A 17,598-nucleotide genomic window follows, 5' to 3' on the forward strand; every position below is an offset into this window, starting at 1 on the left:
GGATGTCTTACCCGGAGGGCCCAGGTGCAGTGTCTATAGACTAAGCATTGACAAAAGTTGGAGTTGCTCCAGTTCATTTTTCACATTTCAAGGTCCATAAAATTTCTTCGATGGCACTTACGAACTCCAAATTGTTACTGTGCCATCTTTACCATACTTCTGACCATCTCTACAAATTTCAATGAGATATCATCATTAGGTCGCTTTTTATCACGTGTACAGAGTCTACACACATTTTTTGACCGCGCAGTCAGGAGTAAGTACCTCGCGGACTACACAACCCTCCCTCTTCCCTGTTGCCTGCAAAATTGAAGTACAGCACTGCCAAGATCACCCAGCGGGATAAATTGGCGTTACTCAGGTTATTTTGCCAAGATGGCCGCGAGTTGGTTGTTTTATACGCAGGTCCAGTGTCTATAGGTAAACCCTATTTTAACAGTGACACTGGGGTTTGTTCACTTTGGCTGTTGAAATCAGGTATACTCAATTTTGTTAGGTAGTTACCTGTTGAACAACTTTATGATGCACAAATTATTGGTTCTTTTGTTTCTGGAAATTAGAATATTGACTTCCTAATAATGGGCTAATTTTGCTGAATAAAATGAATATGGTTGGTATTTCGTTTGTCAACAGGATACAAGACAACCAACAATACCTATTTTTGTTTCTTGGGGTAAAATTAAAGTTTTTGTTTATGGATGCATATTTTTCAAAGAATGAAAAAATCTGATTGGTTAATGCTTTGGTTCATAGAATAAGACTTTCTTTGGAAAGCATAAATGCTAGATAATAATATGGTTATTACAAAACACTGGTCATAATTTGTACCTACTGTAAACTGATAGAAAGAGAACCTTGGTTTAGGATTGTTATATTTTTTACTATAAATATAGTGAATACTGAATAGTCAAAGTTGTTATAATTTTTTATGTGTAAAATGAGTATAAAATAAACCAACCACACGAAAATCCATCCGATAGTTTTTACACAATCCTTCCCCAAAGTTCACCAGTCACAGTCACATGATGATGTAGTTGGAGATGATGATGTGGTTGGAGGTGATGATGTGGTTGGAGGCGATGATGTGGTTGGAGGTGATGATGTGGTTGGAGATGATGATGTGGTTGGAGGTGATGATGTAGTTGGGGATGATGATGTGGTTGGAGATGATGATGATGTGGTTGGAGATGATGATGTAGTTGGAAGTGATGATGTGGTTGGAGGTGATGATGTGGTTGGAGGTGATGATGTGGTTGGAGGTGATGATGTGGTTGGAGATGATGAAGTGGTTGGAAGTGATGATGTAGTTGGAAGTGATGATGTGGTTGGAGGCGATGATGTGGTTGGAGGTGATGATGTGGTTGGAGGTGATGATGTAGTTGGGGATGATGATGTGGTTGGAGATGATGATGTAGTTGGGGATGATGATGTGGTTGGAGATGATGATGTGGTTGGAGGTGATGATGTGGTTGGAGATGATGATGTGGTTGGAGGTGATGATGTAGTTGGGGATGATGATGTGGTTGGAGATGATGATGATGTGGTTGGAGATGATGATGATGTGGTTGGAAGTGATGTGGTTGGAGGTGATGGACCACCTGACATTGAATTGCAGAGATATGTGTAACAAGTTTTGCATTGTCCATTTGGAAAATGATCTGAGAAAAAAAATCCTTCCGGACAATAAGACTCCGATGGTAGGGGTGTAGGTACAAGAACCCCCTTTCGTTCTACAGATATTCCACCACCTGAAAAGGCAAACATTGTACATACATGTACATACATTAGCTGACTAAGCTGAGAACATTTTGTTTGTTGTAGATTATTTTACCTCTTTCAGCCTATGTTTTAATGATTCATATTTCCTGTTAGTTAAATAATGCTGAAATAAAGAGCAGCAAAGTTTCTATAAGAATGGAATCACAGAAGGCCAAATGTACTTTAGCTATGTAAAAAGTTTTCATTTTTGGGAGACTTGAAAAAATCAGAGCTGTGGGTCCAAAACGATCCCAAAACCAGAACTGATTCGAATCCCGATTCACATGCAATCCCAAAACCTATTCTGAAACCAATATTGTTATTTTTCTTGATCCCAAAACTGAAAAAATCCAGGAACCAATATAATTCTGATCCCAAAACCATCCCAGAACTGAAACAAGATCGTTTTGGTTTCAGGATTTCAATTTTTGATTTTTCCCCTGATTTGATTTATGATAATTGATAAATATACAACAAATTAAGCAAAATATGCCTTTAAAACATCAAACCAATTACACCATCGGATTTGCCATGTCAAAACCTCCAAATTTTTTAGATCTCTTGCAGGGTCTACTATGTAGGTAGTCAATTTGGGCATAAAATTGGTTGAAATGAGAATCCCGAAACTGGAACTAGTTCAACTCGGAACCAAAACAAGTTTTTCAACCCCAAAACCAATACTGAAACGGAAATAAAAATTTAGAGGAACAAAACTGAAACAAATTCAATCCCGAAATGAATAAATTTTGATCCTGATTCCTGAAACCGAAATCCAATCCTGAAATCATTTATGACCCACAGCTCTGGAAAAAGTGGATGATTTGTTATTGTTTTAAGGAATATTATGGTAATTTTTTTGTAAATACGTTCTAATTCTAAAGCACTTACCACAAAGTGATCAAAACTGTTTTAAAACGCTTCATGGAATATGGAATTCCACTCATGTTTTAGGTTTCATAAATGTGGAGTTGTGGGTATTAATACTCAAGCAAACCGAAGGAGAAAACTCTATGTTTCATTTTACAACCTACCTTCCTCTGGTTTCATAATGAATGAGCATCCTGGCCAGCCATATTCTCCATCCATCTTGGAAAATATTTCTTTAGGGGTTTCTTCATTTACATTTACACAGTTTGGATCTGGTCTGTGAGGAAGATGTTTACACTTGTAACATAGTCGTTCTAGAACGATTCCTATATTAAAAAATTATTGATTAGAGTATGTACATGCATTTTACATGAACAACCTAATTCAATATGTACCTACCTACATTTAGGCGTATAGGTGGCTATTTGTTCAATCGCAATATGTTGCATTTTATCAAATAGGTACGTAAGAATGGTATTTTATCCTACTAGTAAAATAAAGTGATTTTTGACGATTTTTGAGGTTTATTTCCCGAGCAGAGCGAGGGAAGTAATTAAAAATCGTCGAAAATCACTTTATTTCACTAGTTGAATAACATAATTTATCCAAACGCGGGAAGAAAACGCGCATTTAATTACTCGAGCGACTAGCGAGAGTGAATAAAGTAGTGTTTTATTCTACTAGTAGGATAAAAATTCTTACCTGTTGAAACATAAAACACCAAAATAAATGCAAAAATTGAAACAAAACTGTAATTACTCATGCTTAAGCTATCACTGTTTTTCTTTTTTTAGGAAATCTGAATCTAGTTACCCACCTACCTACGTATATGATTTTTGCTATTGAGGAGTGTCAATAATTCCAATTGTAGAATGAAGTAGCCTATTTAACTTTTTCCGTAGTTCAATATTTTTAATAGGTAAATTACATAAATTAAACAAGAGCAAAAAAACTAACATTTTAACAAAGAAAAAATTACAACATACCTACATACTGAACAGAACACAATATACTCGATAGAAAAAACAATATGTTCAGTTAAAATAAACGAATCAAAAGAAACAATGAGAAATCATTTATTATGAGACTTTATGTAGAAACACAAATCATTCAAAACCACATTGCCGCAGAATTGGAAACTCCTTAATTCTTATTTATGACTTCATAGCACTAAGTAGGTAAGGTACATTCAACTGTTTTTTTTTTCAGAATTTTCATTTCAAAATTTTTGGTCAGGTACATACCTACCTACATGGGAGAAATTCTGTTTTTCAACTTTTTGGTGGAAATTGACGAATTTACACAAATTTCCACAAAATTTTGCTCAATAAAGCTAAAATTTACTTCAAGCCTATCCTAATCTCAACAGGCTTAGTTGACTGAATCCTCTCCTATTCTTGCAGTACTTCCTGGTTGGTAATGAAGTCCTTCCATGAGATCCGTAGTAGCCTTCGATAGCACCACACCTCAAAAGCAGATATTTTCTTTTCGCATTCTGCGCTCATGGTCCATGTTTTGCAAGAATACTTCAGAAGTTCAGAACTGTCCATATGTAGCATTGGATAATTCTCTTTCTCAGAGCTAGACTCATCCATCAATTTCCCAGCACATTGGCTAGGTTATTAAAGGCGCTTTTTGCCATTCCAATCCGTGATTTAATTTCTTTATGATCTCTACCATCATTATTTATCAGCGCTCCAAGGTATCTGAATTAATTTACATTTTCAATTTCTTGGCTTCCAATATTGATTTTGACCTCTTTGGCATCTCCTTTTGTAAATCTCATCACCTTGGTCTCTCCTGCGTTTATTTTCATTTCATATTTTAATCCAGCACTGTTGATTTGGTTGATCATTTTCTGCATCTGCGCTTCTGTTTCAGCAAGGATCACTTTGTCATCTGTGTAACTTATTTCATTTATTCTCTTGCTGTTGATCTTGAATCCCATTTGTTCGATTCGCGCTTCTCTCATTATTTTTTTCTTCTGCATACATGTTAAACAACCTAGGTGAGAGGGGGCATCCTTGTCTCACACCTCTCTTTATACCACATCCATTCTCCAAGTACTCAGTTCCACACTTGATGTTTGCAGGCACTCATGCTCCCAGTACAGGTTCTTGATTATCTGCAGGTCTTTGTCATCAATGTTGTATTTCTTCAGGATCTCCAACATCCTCTCATGGTTGACATGATCTAATGCTTTCTCATAATTGACGAAGCAAGCAATGATTTCCCTGTTTGCATTCAGTGCTCTTTGGATGATCACTTTCAGCAGGGCAATTGCATCTTTCATCCCTTTTTTCACTACAAAGTCATATTGTGTTTTGCTTAAATTTTCATCTATCTTCTTTTAAATTCTGGCATTGATGAGTAGTAGCTTCAGTGTGTGGCTCATTAATGCGATGGTTCTATATTCAGAGCATTTTTGATAGTTGTTCTGTTTTGGTATTGGTACAAAATTTACCACTTTGAAGTCCTTACACAGCATACTTTCATTGTAATATATTTCATTCAGGGGTTAAAACTGTTGAAAAACCAAAAACCAAGAAAACCCAAATAAAAACCTGTTTTGTGCAAAACTCAAAAACCAAAAATGGAAAATATTTGATCAAAACCAATTAACCAAAACCCAAAATATAAAAAATTTAAAATGTAAAATCTTCAAAATAGGTACCTGTAATGTTTTGACTTTTATGAATCAATTGATTGGTGGAAATGAATACAATAATTGAAGCATACAGTTCCAAAACGCACCAAGTCCAAAAAAATATTGATAAGAAATTCATGGTACTTATTGTTGGTACAATTTGGTAATGTAGAAATGGCCCAAACCCGAGTAGCACTGACGAGATTGGCAGTGGCCTCCACAAAAGTAATTATTGACATGATTTGAAAAACGTTGGAACATTATCCACAAAGGGGTTAATCTAACTACGTTTAAGATAACTGATTAAAAATTGACACTGTTTTCAAAAACTATGATGAAAATGTTGATGGTCATCATTGCTGTCTACATTTGTATCTACTGTCATGTGCAAGATTTCAATATATTGTACATAGATACCTTTGTAGACCCATGATCAATATCGAAATTCAGGTCATCTTGTCAATCTGATGTTGATGTCAACTATAAGATCGACAAAAGCATCTACAAAATTTTGATCTTGTATAGTTACTTTTGTCGATCTAATAATTGTCATCAACTTTGACATCCGCAAGATGACCTGTATATTGATCATAGGGTCTACAAAAGTATCTACAAAGTGTCGTCATCGAGTAGATACTTCTGTAGATCTTGTAATTGACATAAATGATCTGGTTAATATTGATGAGGAAGTTAATGTCGATTACAAGATCTATAAGATATTTTTAGAAATTTCAAAGTGTTGCCGACTCATTTGTTGATGTCTGAGTCGACAATACAATATGAAAATTTTTCAAAGTCCATAATAAGATGGACTGAATATTCTTTTAAGGCCTCTCCACTCCACAGCGGCAATGGTCTAGTGGTTAGAGAACGTGACAGAAGTGAGTGGCAACATAGGTTCAATCCCTACCCAAGGCAACTTTTTTCCTTTCAAAAAAATTTTTTAGGGTGAAATATTTTTGAGAATAATTTTACTTGAATCAAAAATAAGAGTTTTGGGCACATTTCGCACATTTTCAATCAAAATTTGCTTCTTTTAGACTCAAAAAAATGACACCAATGTCGAGACCTTGTTGAGACAAAAAATGAAGGGAGGCGACAGTCGATTTTGATATCAACTTCTCACTCATCATTTATTGACATTGGTGTCATCAAATGTTGTGTTGACAAGTGATGGATTAGAGAGCTTGTCTTTTCCATCGACTTTGGCATCGCTTGTGCTACGTGGGAATTGACTGATTTTTTGATATGTTGTAGCCAAGGCCCTTGGGCACAACATATCGCACCTCGATCAGGAGTAATAAGGTTACATCTCAAAAAAGTGAAATTTTACAGGAGAGTGTTTTTCTTTTTTTTAAAAACTTGATTCATTATTTTTATCAACTAATAATTAATTCTGAGGAATGAATAGCACCTCATTTTAAAGACCTGGTATCCTACCTTCATTTAGCATAAGAACACTTTGAAAAATAAAATCTTAAAGAGGAAATATTTCAATGTTTGGAAAACATTTTGAGTTATAACTTAACTATAAGTTATAACCTTTCATTAAAGTTGATGTGCAGGCGAGAGGAAGCGTCCAAAATAGATTTCCTGACAACAAAGTTGTAGAGAATTAAATTTCCAATCAACATAATGTCGTTAGTTTTTTTCTAGAGTGCTTAGTTTTTGAGTGTTTCTCAAACAACTAAAATTTCATTATATATGCAAATTCATTTTTCTGAAAAGTGATCATTGATCAATTAATTTTTTTTTCCATTTGGTACAAACCAATAAAAAATTCACTCCTTGTGACTATTTCTAACTGTCGTCGTTGTAGTCGCACTCCTTTACAGGAGATAGCATATACTTCCATCTATATTAGCCAGTTTCTAGCATATCTGATTGTTTCTTTCAGGGAGAGTTGGCTGGTGAGTTTGTTGTTAACAGTTCCGATCGTTTCCTCCCTCTCATCAATCTTCCTTGGATTTTCCCCTGTACCGCTAGCATGAAAATACCGTTTTCTCGTATTTTATGAGCTAAATACTTTAGCTTTCTGTTTTTGATATCTTCTACTATACGACTTTCCGCTCCTCTCCTATTCTTGCTAATACTTCCTTGTTGGTAATGAAGTCCTTCCATGAGATCCGTAGTAGCCTTCGATAGCACCACATCTCGAAAGCGGATACTTTCTTCTTGCATTCTGCACTCATGGTCCATGTTTCGCAGGAATACTTCAGAACGGTCCCTAACTGACAAACATTCAAAACAATCAAAACTGTTTGTTAACACTTTGTATGTATGTACAAAATTTGCTCAAAAAAGGTGGAGTTTTTTGAGATGTACCCTTATAACTCCAAACAACTTACAATGTTGTTGGGATTTTGAGTTAGGCCATTTGCGTTTTTTACTAGATCTAGATTCAAAGTGTAATTTTTGGTTGAAGGGGGGGTCATACAAACCCCAAAAATGCAAAAACGTCAAAATCAATTTTTTTTGAGATGTAACCTTATTACTCCCGATGTGCGATGTGTGAAAGTTGTATTTTGAGAAAAAACTGTTTGAAAGTTTGAGTGCTTGTGAAGCTTAGAAATGTGCATAATTATTTGAACATGGTGGCGATTTTATCTTATTTTCCCACTATCTAACTATACAAAATGCTATGGACCGTCAGTCTGGAGGAAACTTGTGTGTTAGCGGTAAGCGCTCAAACATTTCAAAATAGCCTATGTCCTTTTTAAAGCGAAAAATTGACCAATTTTTTTTTTTATTTAAAAATGTTTTTGAGCAAATTTTTGGATTCAAACCAGGTAAATAACAGTTGACAACACAAAATCGACTATGAGTAACCCATTATCTCTGAAAAAAGATCGCTATGTTAAAGTAAAAAAATAGCAAAAAAGACAAGTTTTTTTCGTCAAATTTTTTTTATTGATTTAAAAATACTTTTGAGCAAATTTTTGGATTCAAACCAGGTAAATAACAGTTGACAACACAACATCGACCATGAGTAACCCATTATCTCAGAAAAAGTAAATTTTTAATCGACTTTGCAGTATTCAAATGGCGATAGCTCAACTGGTTTTTCGATTTTGTGAAGTGGGGGTGGTCTCATATGATAGAGGAAGGTCTGAAGAATAACAATATGGATTCGTCTCAAAAAGGACATATGTGTCATCTCGTATACCCCTTTTTGTTACGAACTCTTCAATTTTGTTCATTTTTCAATATATGTACCACTGACTCTCATGGTCAAAATTGGATCATTACATTACCTAAATTACATAGGTACTTACTTACCATGTTTTTTAAACATGGCGTACAAATATATTTTCGTTTGTTATTTTTGAATGCAGCATCACAAGCGACATGTGGCCAGAGAAAACACTTATGTATTGCAACAAATCCAATCTTGCCCTTTGTTATCTGACAAGTATAAGCGATCACAAAATTGACAGAAATATTAAATCTTGCCCACAAAAAATTATCGTAGGAATATCGCTGCAAGAATTAGGTGTGTGATATTAGAACATGTGTACTGTGTAGTCAATATTTGGAATTTGTAAACTTTTGAAAAATTTGATTTGAACACATACTTTGAAAAAATCTGTAATTACACCATCGGAAAGCACCTTCGATTGTCTTCTGATTTATGTGAACAAATTGATGAATAGGTACATCAAATTTCATATTATTTCAGAGCAAAATCAAAAAACCTCAGAAAATTTTTTCAAAATATGCAATTTTTATTTTTCCTCACAATTTTTCGGCATGAAGCAATATCATCACCAAATGAATGCTGATAGTGATCAGTTATGAGTGGTGACACTGGGGTGTGTTCACTTTGGCTGTCGAAATCAGGTATACTCAATTTTGTTACGTAGTTACCTATTAAACAAAGTTTATGATGCACAAATTGGTTCTTTTGTTTCTGGAAATTGGAAAATTAATTGGATAATAATTTCAAAGAATGAAAAAATATGATCGGCTAACGCTTTGATTCATAGAACAAGACTTTCTTTGGAAAGCATAAATGCTCATTGCTCAATATGGTTATTTAAAAACACTATTCATAATAATTGTACTGTAAACTGATATGAAAGAGATCCTTGGTTTTGTTATTGTTATATTTTTTACTAGTGAATACTGAATATAGTCAAAGTTGTTATGATTTCTTAACGCATTTTGCGAAGTAGAATGAGTAAAATAAGTAAACCAAACCCCACAAAAATCTATCCGATAGGTTTTACACAATCCTTGCCCAAAGTTCACTGCAGTTTTCATCAGAAATCTGAACTGATAGCACCAACAGAGGTAGTGAACTGTGAACACCCTTAATCCAGATTTCAATCGGTTCCATCTCTGGCAATGGCGTATTTGTGTAAGGTACTGTAACCAGGGTATGTCAGACTCCCATTTTGTTCCTCACGAAAAAAAATTGTTGTTTTTCGATTCAAGGTTTTTATGACGGAATTTCTGGCATAGAATGAAAGTAATCATTGAATTAGAGCACATGCTGTGAATTTCACACAATTTCAAACTATTTTTAACCCAAAAGTGAAGTGCTGAAAAATGACTGAAATTCAAAACAATTAAATGTATTTCAATTGATACATGTATAGCATACCATTGGAAAGCTCGTTCAATTCTCTTTCAAGTTTCAAAGATGTTATTATGAAAAAGTTGTAAAAGTGCACGGTTTTGAAGATATACGCGGTTAAAGTTTGCCGAATTCCCATATACTGCAATGCTAAGTTGGTCAAACCAGGAACAAAATGGCCGTCTGACATACCTGGGTTATAGTTCCCTAATTTGTGAGGTGATAACATGATTGGAGGTGATGATGTGGTGGTTGTTCGGGTTTTGGTTACCGTTTTCGGTTATTCGCGGTTGTGGTTTACACCCGTGGATAACAGAGGTAGTGAATACCCCCAACCGAGATGTTAATCGATTCCTTCTCTGCTAATGACGTGTTTGGAGGTGATGTGGTTGGAGGTGCTGGGCCGCCTGACATTGAATTGCAAAGATCTGTATAACAAGATTCGCATTTTCTTGGAGTATAGTATGTGCTGGAAAATCCATCCGGACAGTAATTCTCAACTGGTGCGTCCCTGCGTACGAGAACCGCCTCTCGTGTTACAGAATCTGCGCCATCTGAAAAGGCAAACATTGTACATGTAGGTTCATTAGCTTAGAACATTTTGTTTGTTATAGATTATTTCACCTCTTTCAGACTATACGTTTTAATGATTCGTGTTTCCTGTTTATCAAATGCTAAAATACGAGTAAAGCGCAGCAAAGTTTCTACTAAGGATGGAATCACGAATAATCACAGGAGGCCAATTTTTTTTTCTAATACATAAAAAGTTTCAATTTTTGGGAGATTTGAAAAAGGTGGATGATTTGTTTTACGGAATACTAAGTAAGGCAATTTTTTGTAAATTTAGTATGTTCAGAAGTTCCATGAGAAGTGATCAAAACTGTTTCAAAACGCTTCATGGAATATGGAACTTCACTCATTTTTTAGGTTTTGTAAATGTGGAGTCAAAAGCAAACTAAATGAGAAAAATCAACATTTCATTTTACTGCCTACCGTAATGTTTTATCTTCATGTATACGCATCCTTCCCAGCCATATTCACCATGAATGTTGGACAATGTTTCTCTAGGGGTTTTTTCATTTACGTTTACACAGTTTGGATCTGGTGCGTTAGTACTATGATGATAACACTTGTAACATAGTATAGCGTTTCCTACATTAAAAAATTGTGGATTAGAGCATGATTTTTACACGAATAACCTAACTCAATACTTGTACCTACATTTAGGCGTAGGTACCTACTCTCTAAATTTGAAGCAGTGAAAATTCACTGCTTCAAATTTAGAGAGTAGCTATTTGTTCTCTCGCAATATGTTGTAACTTGCATTTCATCATATAGGTATAGGTACAACATTAAAAAAATTCTTACCTGTTGAAACATAAAACGCCAAAATAAATGCGAAAACTGAAACAAAGCTGTAATTACTCATGCTTAAGCTATCACTGTTTTTCAGGAAATCTGAATCAACGTAAATAGTTATACTTATGATTCTTGCTATTGCTATCGAGGAGTGTTGAGTTCTCAATTCCACTTGTAGAATGAAGCAGTACCTTATGGCCTACATACTTACTCAACTTTTTCCATAGTTCAATATTTTTTAATAAATTACATAAATTATTACACAAGAGCAAAAAAACTTACAACATTTTAACAAAGAAAAAATTACAACGTACCGAACAGATCACATACTTGATAGAAAAACAATATCGTACGTTCGGTAAAATAAACCAATCAAAAGAAACGATGAGAAATCATTTATTACGAAACTTCATGTAGAAACAAAAACTTATTAAAGCCACATTCAACGTTTTCTGGAGGGGTACTTACACAATTTTAGGGGGAAGGAAGGATTGCTCCAAAACGAATTTTGATGAACTAAAATTGTAGATCTGATGTCAAGGAACAATTTTTGTTGAATAATTTTTTTTTGTACAACCCATAGATTAGGAGATACACAAATTTCAAATGTTGGGGAGTGGACCCTTGAAGAAGGGGGAGGGGGAAAATCGGCATACAAGCTAAATTTATTCGCTTTAGTGTGTAGAACAAGAATCAATCATAAAATTGCTTTTAACAAGAATTGCGAGCGGGAGCTTTTTTTATTGTGAAATTAAGACCTGACTATTCAAGCGAATCCTAATCTCAACAGGCTTAGTTGACAGGAGGTGATTTCAAGCTGTTTTGAAGCCACCCCGCTAATATTCGGAAATTCCAAATCTTCGAAAAAATCCCATTAAAACCGTCAAAATTTACTTTAACATCTATAATACTTAATACAGTTGGTGCTTTTTAATAGTCACTCTTTTGACGAATTACACATCACTTTTCAAAAATCAATTTCTGCCTGTTCGAAACCGTAATATATTTTTTCAGCGATTTTATGATCGGGAATTTGAAAAATATATATCTAATTATTACCTTACGGTTCTGGACTGACTGATTGTGAAATATTCCATGGCTGGAGGCTCCAGAGCGCCTCAGAACATCCTTCGATTAATCTTGGCGAGTTGTAATTACTAATTAGAGTATATAAAGTAAATTTTACTTTTTCAACTTCATTTAGTAAAATTTTGTGAAAATTTCAACTTTTAAAGATCTGCTGGAGCTCTGAAACTGCTCAAAACCACTCAAAACCAATTCCAATCGATTTATGGCATCGAAAATAGGATATTTTACCAAATTTTAGCAATCTGATTAAATTCGGTAAAATTTTGAAATTTTTTCCATTTTTAGTCAAAATTAAATTTTTAAAAATCGATAAATGTTTTTCACTTCTTCAGCACCTGAAATATTTGACCGATCAGATACCTACCTCATTTGTGAAAAGAAAATCAAAAAATATGAAATAGGCCAACTTTTTTTTTTGAGTAAGTTCATCTCGCACACGACGAAAAAATAGAGCAAAATGAGCCAAAAATGACACAGATATGTCATCCAGTCCATCGCTCATTTCGTACCGACTACCGAGTGACCCATCTTCTTCCTACAATAAATGCCACGAACATTGTTAAGTTATAAAATGTGATGATAGTAACTCATTTTGAATAGCTCTTGGTCTCGCGGTGCAGTTTGAAAAATAGCTCGCTCGTAAACTGCTCAGCAATCTCGAGAAAGCAGTTCAAAAGATAAAACCACGTATTGCACGATTCAAACCTACTCTTACAATGTACCTCTACCTACTACCTAAGTACTGGTAGCTATAGCTACAATATCTCAAGATATCTTTACCTTTACTGCACTCGCTTATAATCGTAAAAGTACACCAAGTCGCCCTATTCAATCAACCGAACTAAAAAATTTCCCGCAGCTTTGAAATATCTCTATATTGTTGAAAGGTGACGCGTGTTTATAGGTTCTGGTTTCTCGTAAAGTCATAAGATGAGAATGGGTATGATTTTGATTGGATTTTCATCTCGATAAAAAAGTACTCGACTCGTATCTCTAACTTATTTAACTAATTCGGCGAAACGTTTGCCATTTTTTGCAATCGTCGTCGTTGAGTGAGTCGTGTCTCGTGTGATACTTTCTCCTTTATTTTTATTTGCAAACAACAACGTCATTTTCATCGTTCTTCATCGTGAGCCTATCACTCTATGTGTGTGAGATTGAGATAGCTTCGTTTTACGAGTATTCGTGAAAATAGTACCTACCTAATTTTTAATTTAAATTCATAAAACGACCGGTATAGAGTGTGACTGTACGTATATTGACGAATGAATCGTTTTCATTTCACGTATCAAAAAACTGCATGACGCTTTAGAGAATAGACAACAAACTGTTCTGCATAAATACACGTTTAGACGCTATATATGTGATGTGTATACTGTATTATCAGTGAAAGTAATTTACTTAACGCGTATTCCGTAAAATAATGTGAATTTTTACCTACACGTAATGTGTATATAGTCTCATAGTCTGTATACCTACCTATCAATTAGGTAATGATTATAAATACAAAATAGGCAATTGAGCGTATAAAAAGCGGTTACGCTTTACGCGGTTACACCACATAATTTATTTAATGTAGATTTAGCCAGCTCCATCCAACATCATAGTGGCCAACAGCTATTAAAGGTCTCTAGGTGGAAACTGGTGGTATATTAGTGCATATTGGAAAAAGAGCACGCCCCACAGGCCACAGCGTTCTCGCATCGTCAATTCGATGTACCTATACCTACATTGTGTAAATTTCATTGATTAGGTACTCGCTGATTACTTTATTGAGGTTTCAATTCAATTCAACCGTCTCTTAATCAATCTAGTGATCGAGTTTTAAATTAATAACGTCATTGTGTCGTAATCGTAATCCGTCTTCCGAATTTCCGTTATATGTATGTATTAGTCTTCTCACTCGAAAAATTCTTGTTTGTCGAGTAAATGGAAATGTTCGAGTGGTATTGGCCAATTACTCGTTAATCTGCTGGAAACGATTGTGGTTCGATTTAAATTGGCAAAAAAGATGGATGATATCCAGTTGCAGTGCAGAAATTTCATTTGAATATTGGAACTGTGTTTTCACCTTCAACTTAGAATTGTTATTAAAAAAAAAAAAAATTAGTTTGCAAAATTACAAATCATTGTAATAAGTATACTTATGATGAATAATAATAATTAATATATTATTTATTTTTTAATTTTGATTGTTTTGAGTTTAATTTAATGTGTATTTCATTTTATTTGCGTTCAATTTTGTGACTTTATTTTTTTTTAAATTAATTTGAAAAATTACAAACGATTGTAATATACAAATGATGAATATCGAATGATTAATATAGTTGTTTAATAAATACTTAATTGATATCATTCAGTTTTAAATTTAAAATATTTTGATTTTAATTTAATATTTCATTTTATTTTGACCAATCTCCGCCCTCATGTTTTGGTTTTGACTTCCTCCTTCACTTTTCAACAATCCTTTCACAGAGTTGAGGATGATTCTAAATAAAATTTGCATCAAAAATATGATATTTGATTCCCTTACATAATTCATGTCGTGTTTCGAATTATTTTTTTTTTTTTTTTTTTTTTTTTTTTAGTTGGGACTTGGGATTTTAAATTTTCGATTTGTGATTCATAAAAATTGTGAACCATGAATTACGTTTGCGAATAATTTTTGCAACATTTTACTCTGCAAATTTTGAGATACGTAATCTGTCAAAACACGATGTTTCAAGCAACTTTTTTTCAAATTTATTTCAATTTTCTGAAATTTCATCAGTTATTGAAAATGTTCCGTTATTTTCATGCCCATGTTGTAGTTTGTACATAATATCATACATACTATATGATCTTTGCCAAATTGTATTACACTTTTGATGAGACCTTTGATCAATTTCATTTTTATTCGAATTGTTTGATAATTTTTACAATTTTCACTGAATTTTGCTCAAATTTTGAGACAAGTATTTTATCAATTTTTAGTGATTTTAAATCATTGATGTGCTATTTTTAACAAGTTCTAATCTTGTTTCATGCAATTTTCGCCAAGTTCTCAAAAATTTTGTCAATTTTTTTGGTAAATTTTAGAAATTTTTATGTCAGTTTTTCTAGTTTTTTGTGATATTTCGTATAATTTTTTCTAAACTCGTTCAACTTAAGTTTGATAATATTTCATCCATTTTTTGTAAATTTCTGTGATTTATTTTTGCGATATTTTACTCAAATTTCAGTCATTTTCATCTATTTTTATGATATTTCAACTCATTTTTAAATAATTTTCGCCATTTTTCGCAAAGTTGACTCAAATTGTGCTGATTTTTCATCACTTTATTTTTATAATTTCTAATTAATTGAGAATTCAGTTTGACTTTTGTATCATTTTACAAATAATTCAATTTTTATAAATTTTCTTGCAATTTCGTGAATATTTCGATAATTTTTAATAATCTGAGTGACTTTTTCCAACTTTTGCTCAATTTCGAAGGATTTTCATCAATTTTTGGCTGTTTTCATATATTTTTATGCCATTTTAATTAGTTTTTATCATATTTTAAACTGCAGTTGTTGCAATTATTGCAACATTTTTCTGAAATTTCATCAATGTTTTGTAATTTTACTTGATTTTTCCCTTGTTTGATTCCATTTTAAAGTATTAGGTAGATCAATTTTTCAAAACTTTCAACCATTTTTGCAATATTTTTGCAATGTTTTACATATTTAATCAATAATCAATTTAAAATATTTTGGTCCCTTTTGAAAAAATTTTCGAGCAATTTTAGCAAGTTTCTGATTACTTTATGATCTTTTTGTACTTGATGGTAATTTTAAATAACTGAGCGTTCAACGATTTTTCTAAGCTTTCTGCATTTCTGAAAAATTATCATTTTTGAGAATTTGATCAATTTTCAGTTATTTTTAATAACCTAACAATTCATGAAAAAATTTCAGATGAATTTTGAGACATTTTTTTATTTACAAAATCATTAATAGGTGAAAATAAGTCGATAGTCCGAATCGCTTTTTTGAGCAGTAATTTGTAATCTGCGATTCGAATCCAATTTTTTACATTTTAAACCCCTTCCCATCTCGTCCCTCCCACCGTGATTCCAAATGTCCATACTGACTTATCCATTTCAGCTTTTTATTCAAAAAAAAAAAAAAATCGTTAAATCAGATAAATTTTCGAAGGGTTTAAAATTTTTGGTGGAGAAAATTGTCCCCATAAGGGCTTTGTGAGGTCAAAATACTTATTCTCTGAGGTTTGCTCTCTACATATTCTTTCGGTTTTTTGATCAAAGAAGTCATGTGGTAGGTACCAAAATTTTCAAAAATTAGGTACTAAAATTGTTGGCAAAATTGATACCGTAACCGTAACGTTTATGCTCGGTAATTTTAGTTTTTATTTTTAAATAAAAAATAAAAATTCGTTTCGCGAATTCTAAATATCGCTGGTTATGTTTTTAATGAAATTTTGTTCTTTTCGTAAAATCGCGTAAACTGTTGGCTGTTAAATTATCGTTTATTTTTCGTTGTTTTCGTTATGTATATAAGTTCGTCGTGTTAATATTGATTCAATCGTCGAGTTATAAAGTTGTCGAGCTTCTGCTCAATTTTGTTTTTGTTTTGGTTCATTGACTTAGGTCATTGACCGAGTAAATAAATATTTCTATTTATTTTGAGTCGTTATGTTTTAGTATGTCGAATTGTTTGATTAAAAGTCAATATTCTTTGAGTCAGATTTATCGATTTTGATCGATTTATCGTACATGGTAGCGTAGAGCGTAGTTCGTGAAAGCTCTGTTTCGCAATTCGACGTCCTGTGTGGAATTTTCTGGCTTGTGTAGCTTCAGCGTATTGGTTCGTGTAGTGTTCGACGAAGTAAATGTCGACAGTCCTGTCCTATTTGCGGTCAGGAAAATCGGTCAACGTAGACGACGAAGACAGTAGTGTAGACAAGCGTAAATCGAGCGCCGAGTTTCGTGGTTTTTCTGAAAAGGAAAAACCAGAACAAAGTATACCGAAGTCGAAAGGTAAAAGTAAAGTAACGTTACAGCACGTATCTGAGTCATCCGGCGATTTGGAAGCTGGTCCAAGTTCAGCAGGTTTTGGTGATTCGATATCCGACGATCCGACGATCCCTGTTGATTCCATTCCTCCTCCGTCTAATCCACCATCCGGTCCTCCACCTCCTCCACCTCCTGGTCCATCCGACGACGAGTCCGAAGGTAGTGAAAGTAGCGACGACGAGTCCGACGACGTAGCTGTAGAATCCGATTCGAGTAGTTCGTCTGGTAGTATGTTCGGTGCC

The 17,598-nt window shown here is 33.7% G+C and overlaps 2 protein-coding genes and 1 long non-coding RNA gene across 7 annotated transcripts in view; 1 reads left to right on the plus strand and 2 right to left on the minus strand.

Moving 5' to 3' along the window:
• LOC135844758 (uncharacterized) overlaps positions 1-17,598 on the plus strand; it is a 126,865-nt gene that overhangs the window by 94,215 nt on the left and 15,052 nt on the right. The window lies entirely within an intron of this gene.
• Positions 794-4,556, minus strand: LOC135844728 (uncharacterized). 4 transcript variants are annotated; one of them, XM_065363056.1, is made up of 3 exons: positions 3,328-4,556; positions 2,790-2,951; positions 794-1,748 (listed from the first exon to the last, which is right to left on the minus strand). In XM_065363056.1, the coding sequence occupies exons 1-3, from the start codon at positions 3,386-3,388 to the stop codon at positions 1,006-1,008; spliced, it is 966 nt and encodes a 321-aa protein (XP_065219128.1). In that variant the 5' UTR covers positions 3,389-4,556; the 3' UTR covers positions 794-1,005. The 4 variants fall into 4 exon arrangements, 3 of the variants coding, with proteins under 3 accessions (XP_065219128.1, XP_065219136.1, XP_065219145.1); XM_065363064.1 differs by having other exon boundaries at positions 3,447-4,553; XM_065363073.1 differs by lacking the exon at positions 3,328-4,556 and adding an exon at positions 3,025-3,320.
• LOC135844750 (uncharacterized) lies at positions 8,160-11,439 on the minus strand. The gene is made up of 3 exons (XR_010558624.1): positions 11,220-11,439; positions 10,845-11,003; positions 8,160-10,405 (listed from the first exon to the last, which is right to left on the minus strand). It is a non-coding gene; the product is annotated as an uncharacterized LOC135844750 (long non-coding RNA).

The sequence above is a fragment of the Planococcus citri genome, chromosome 1 (genome assembly GCF_950023065.1).
Source record: "Planococcus citri chromosome 1, ihPlaCitr1.1, whole genome shotgun sequence".
NCBI lineage: Eukaryota > Metazoa > Arthropoda > Insecta > Hemiptera > Pseudococcidae > Planococcus > Planococcus citri.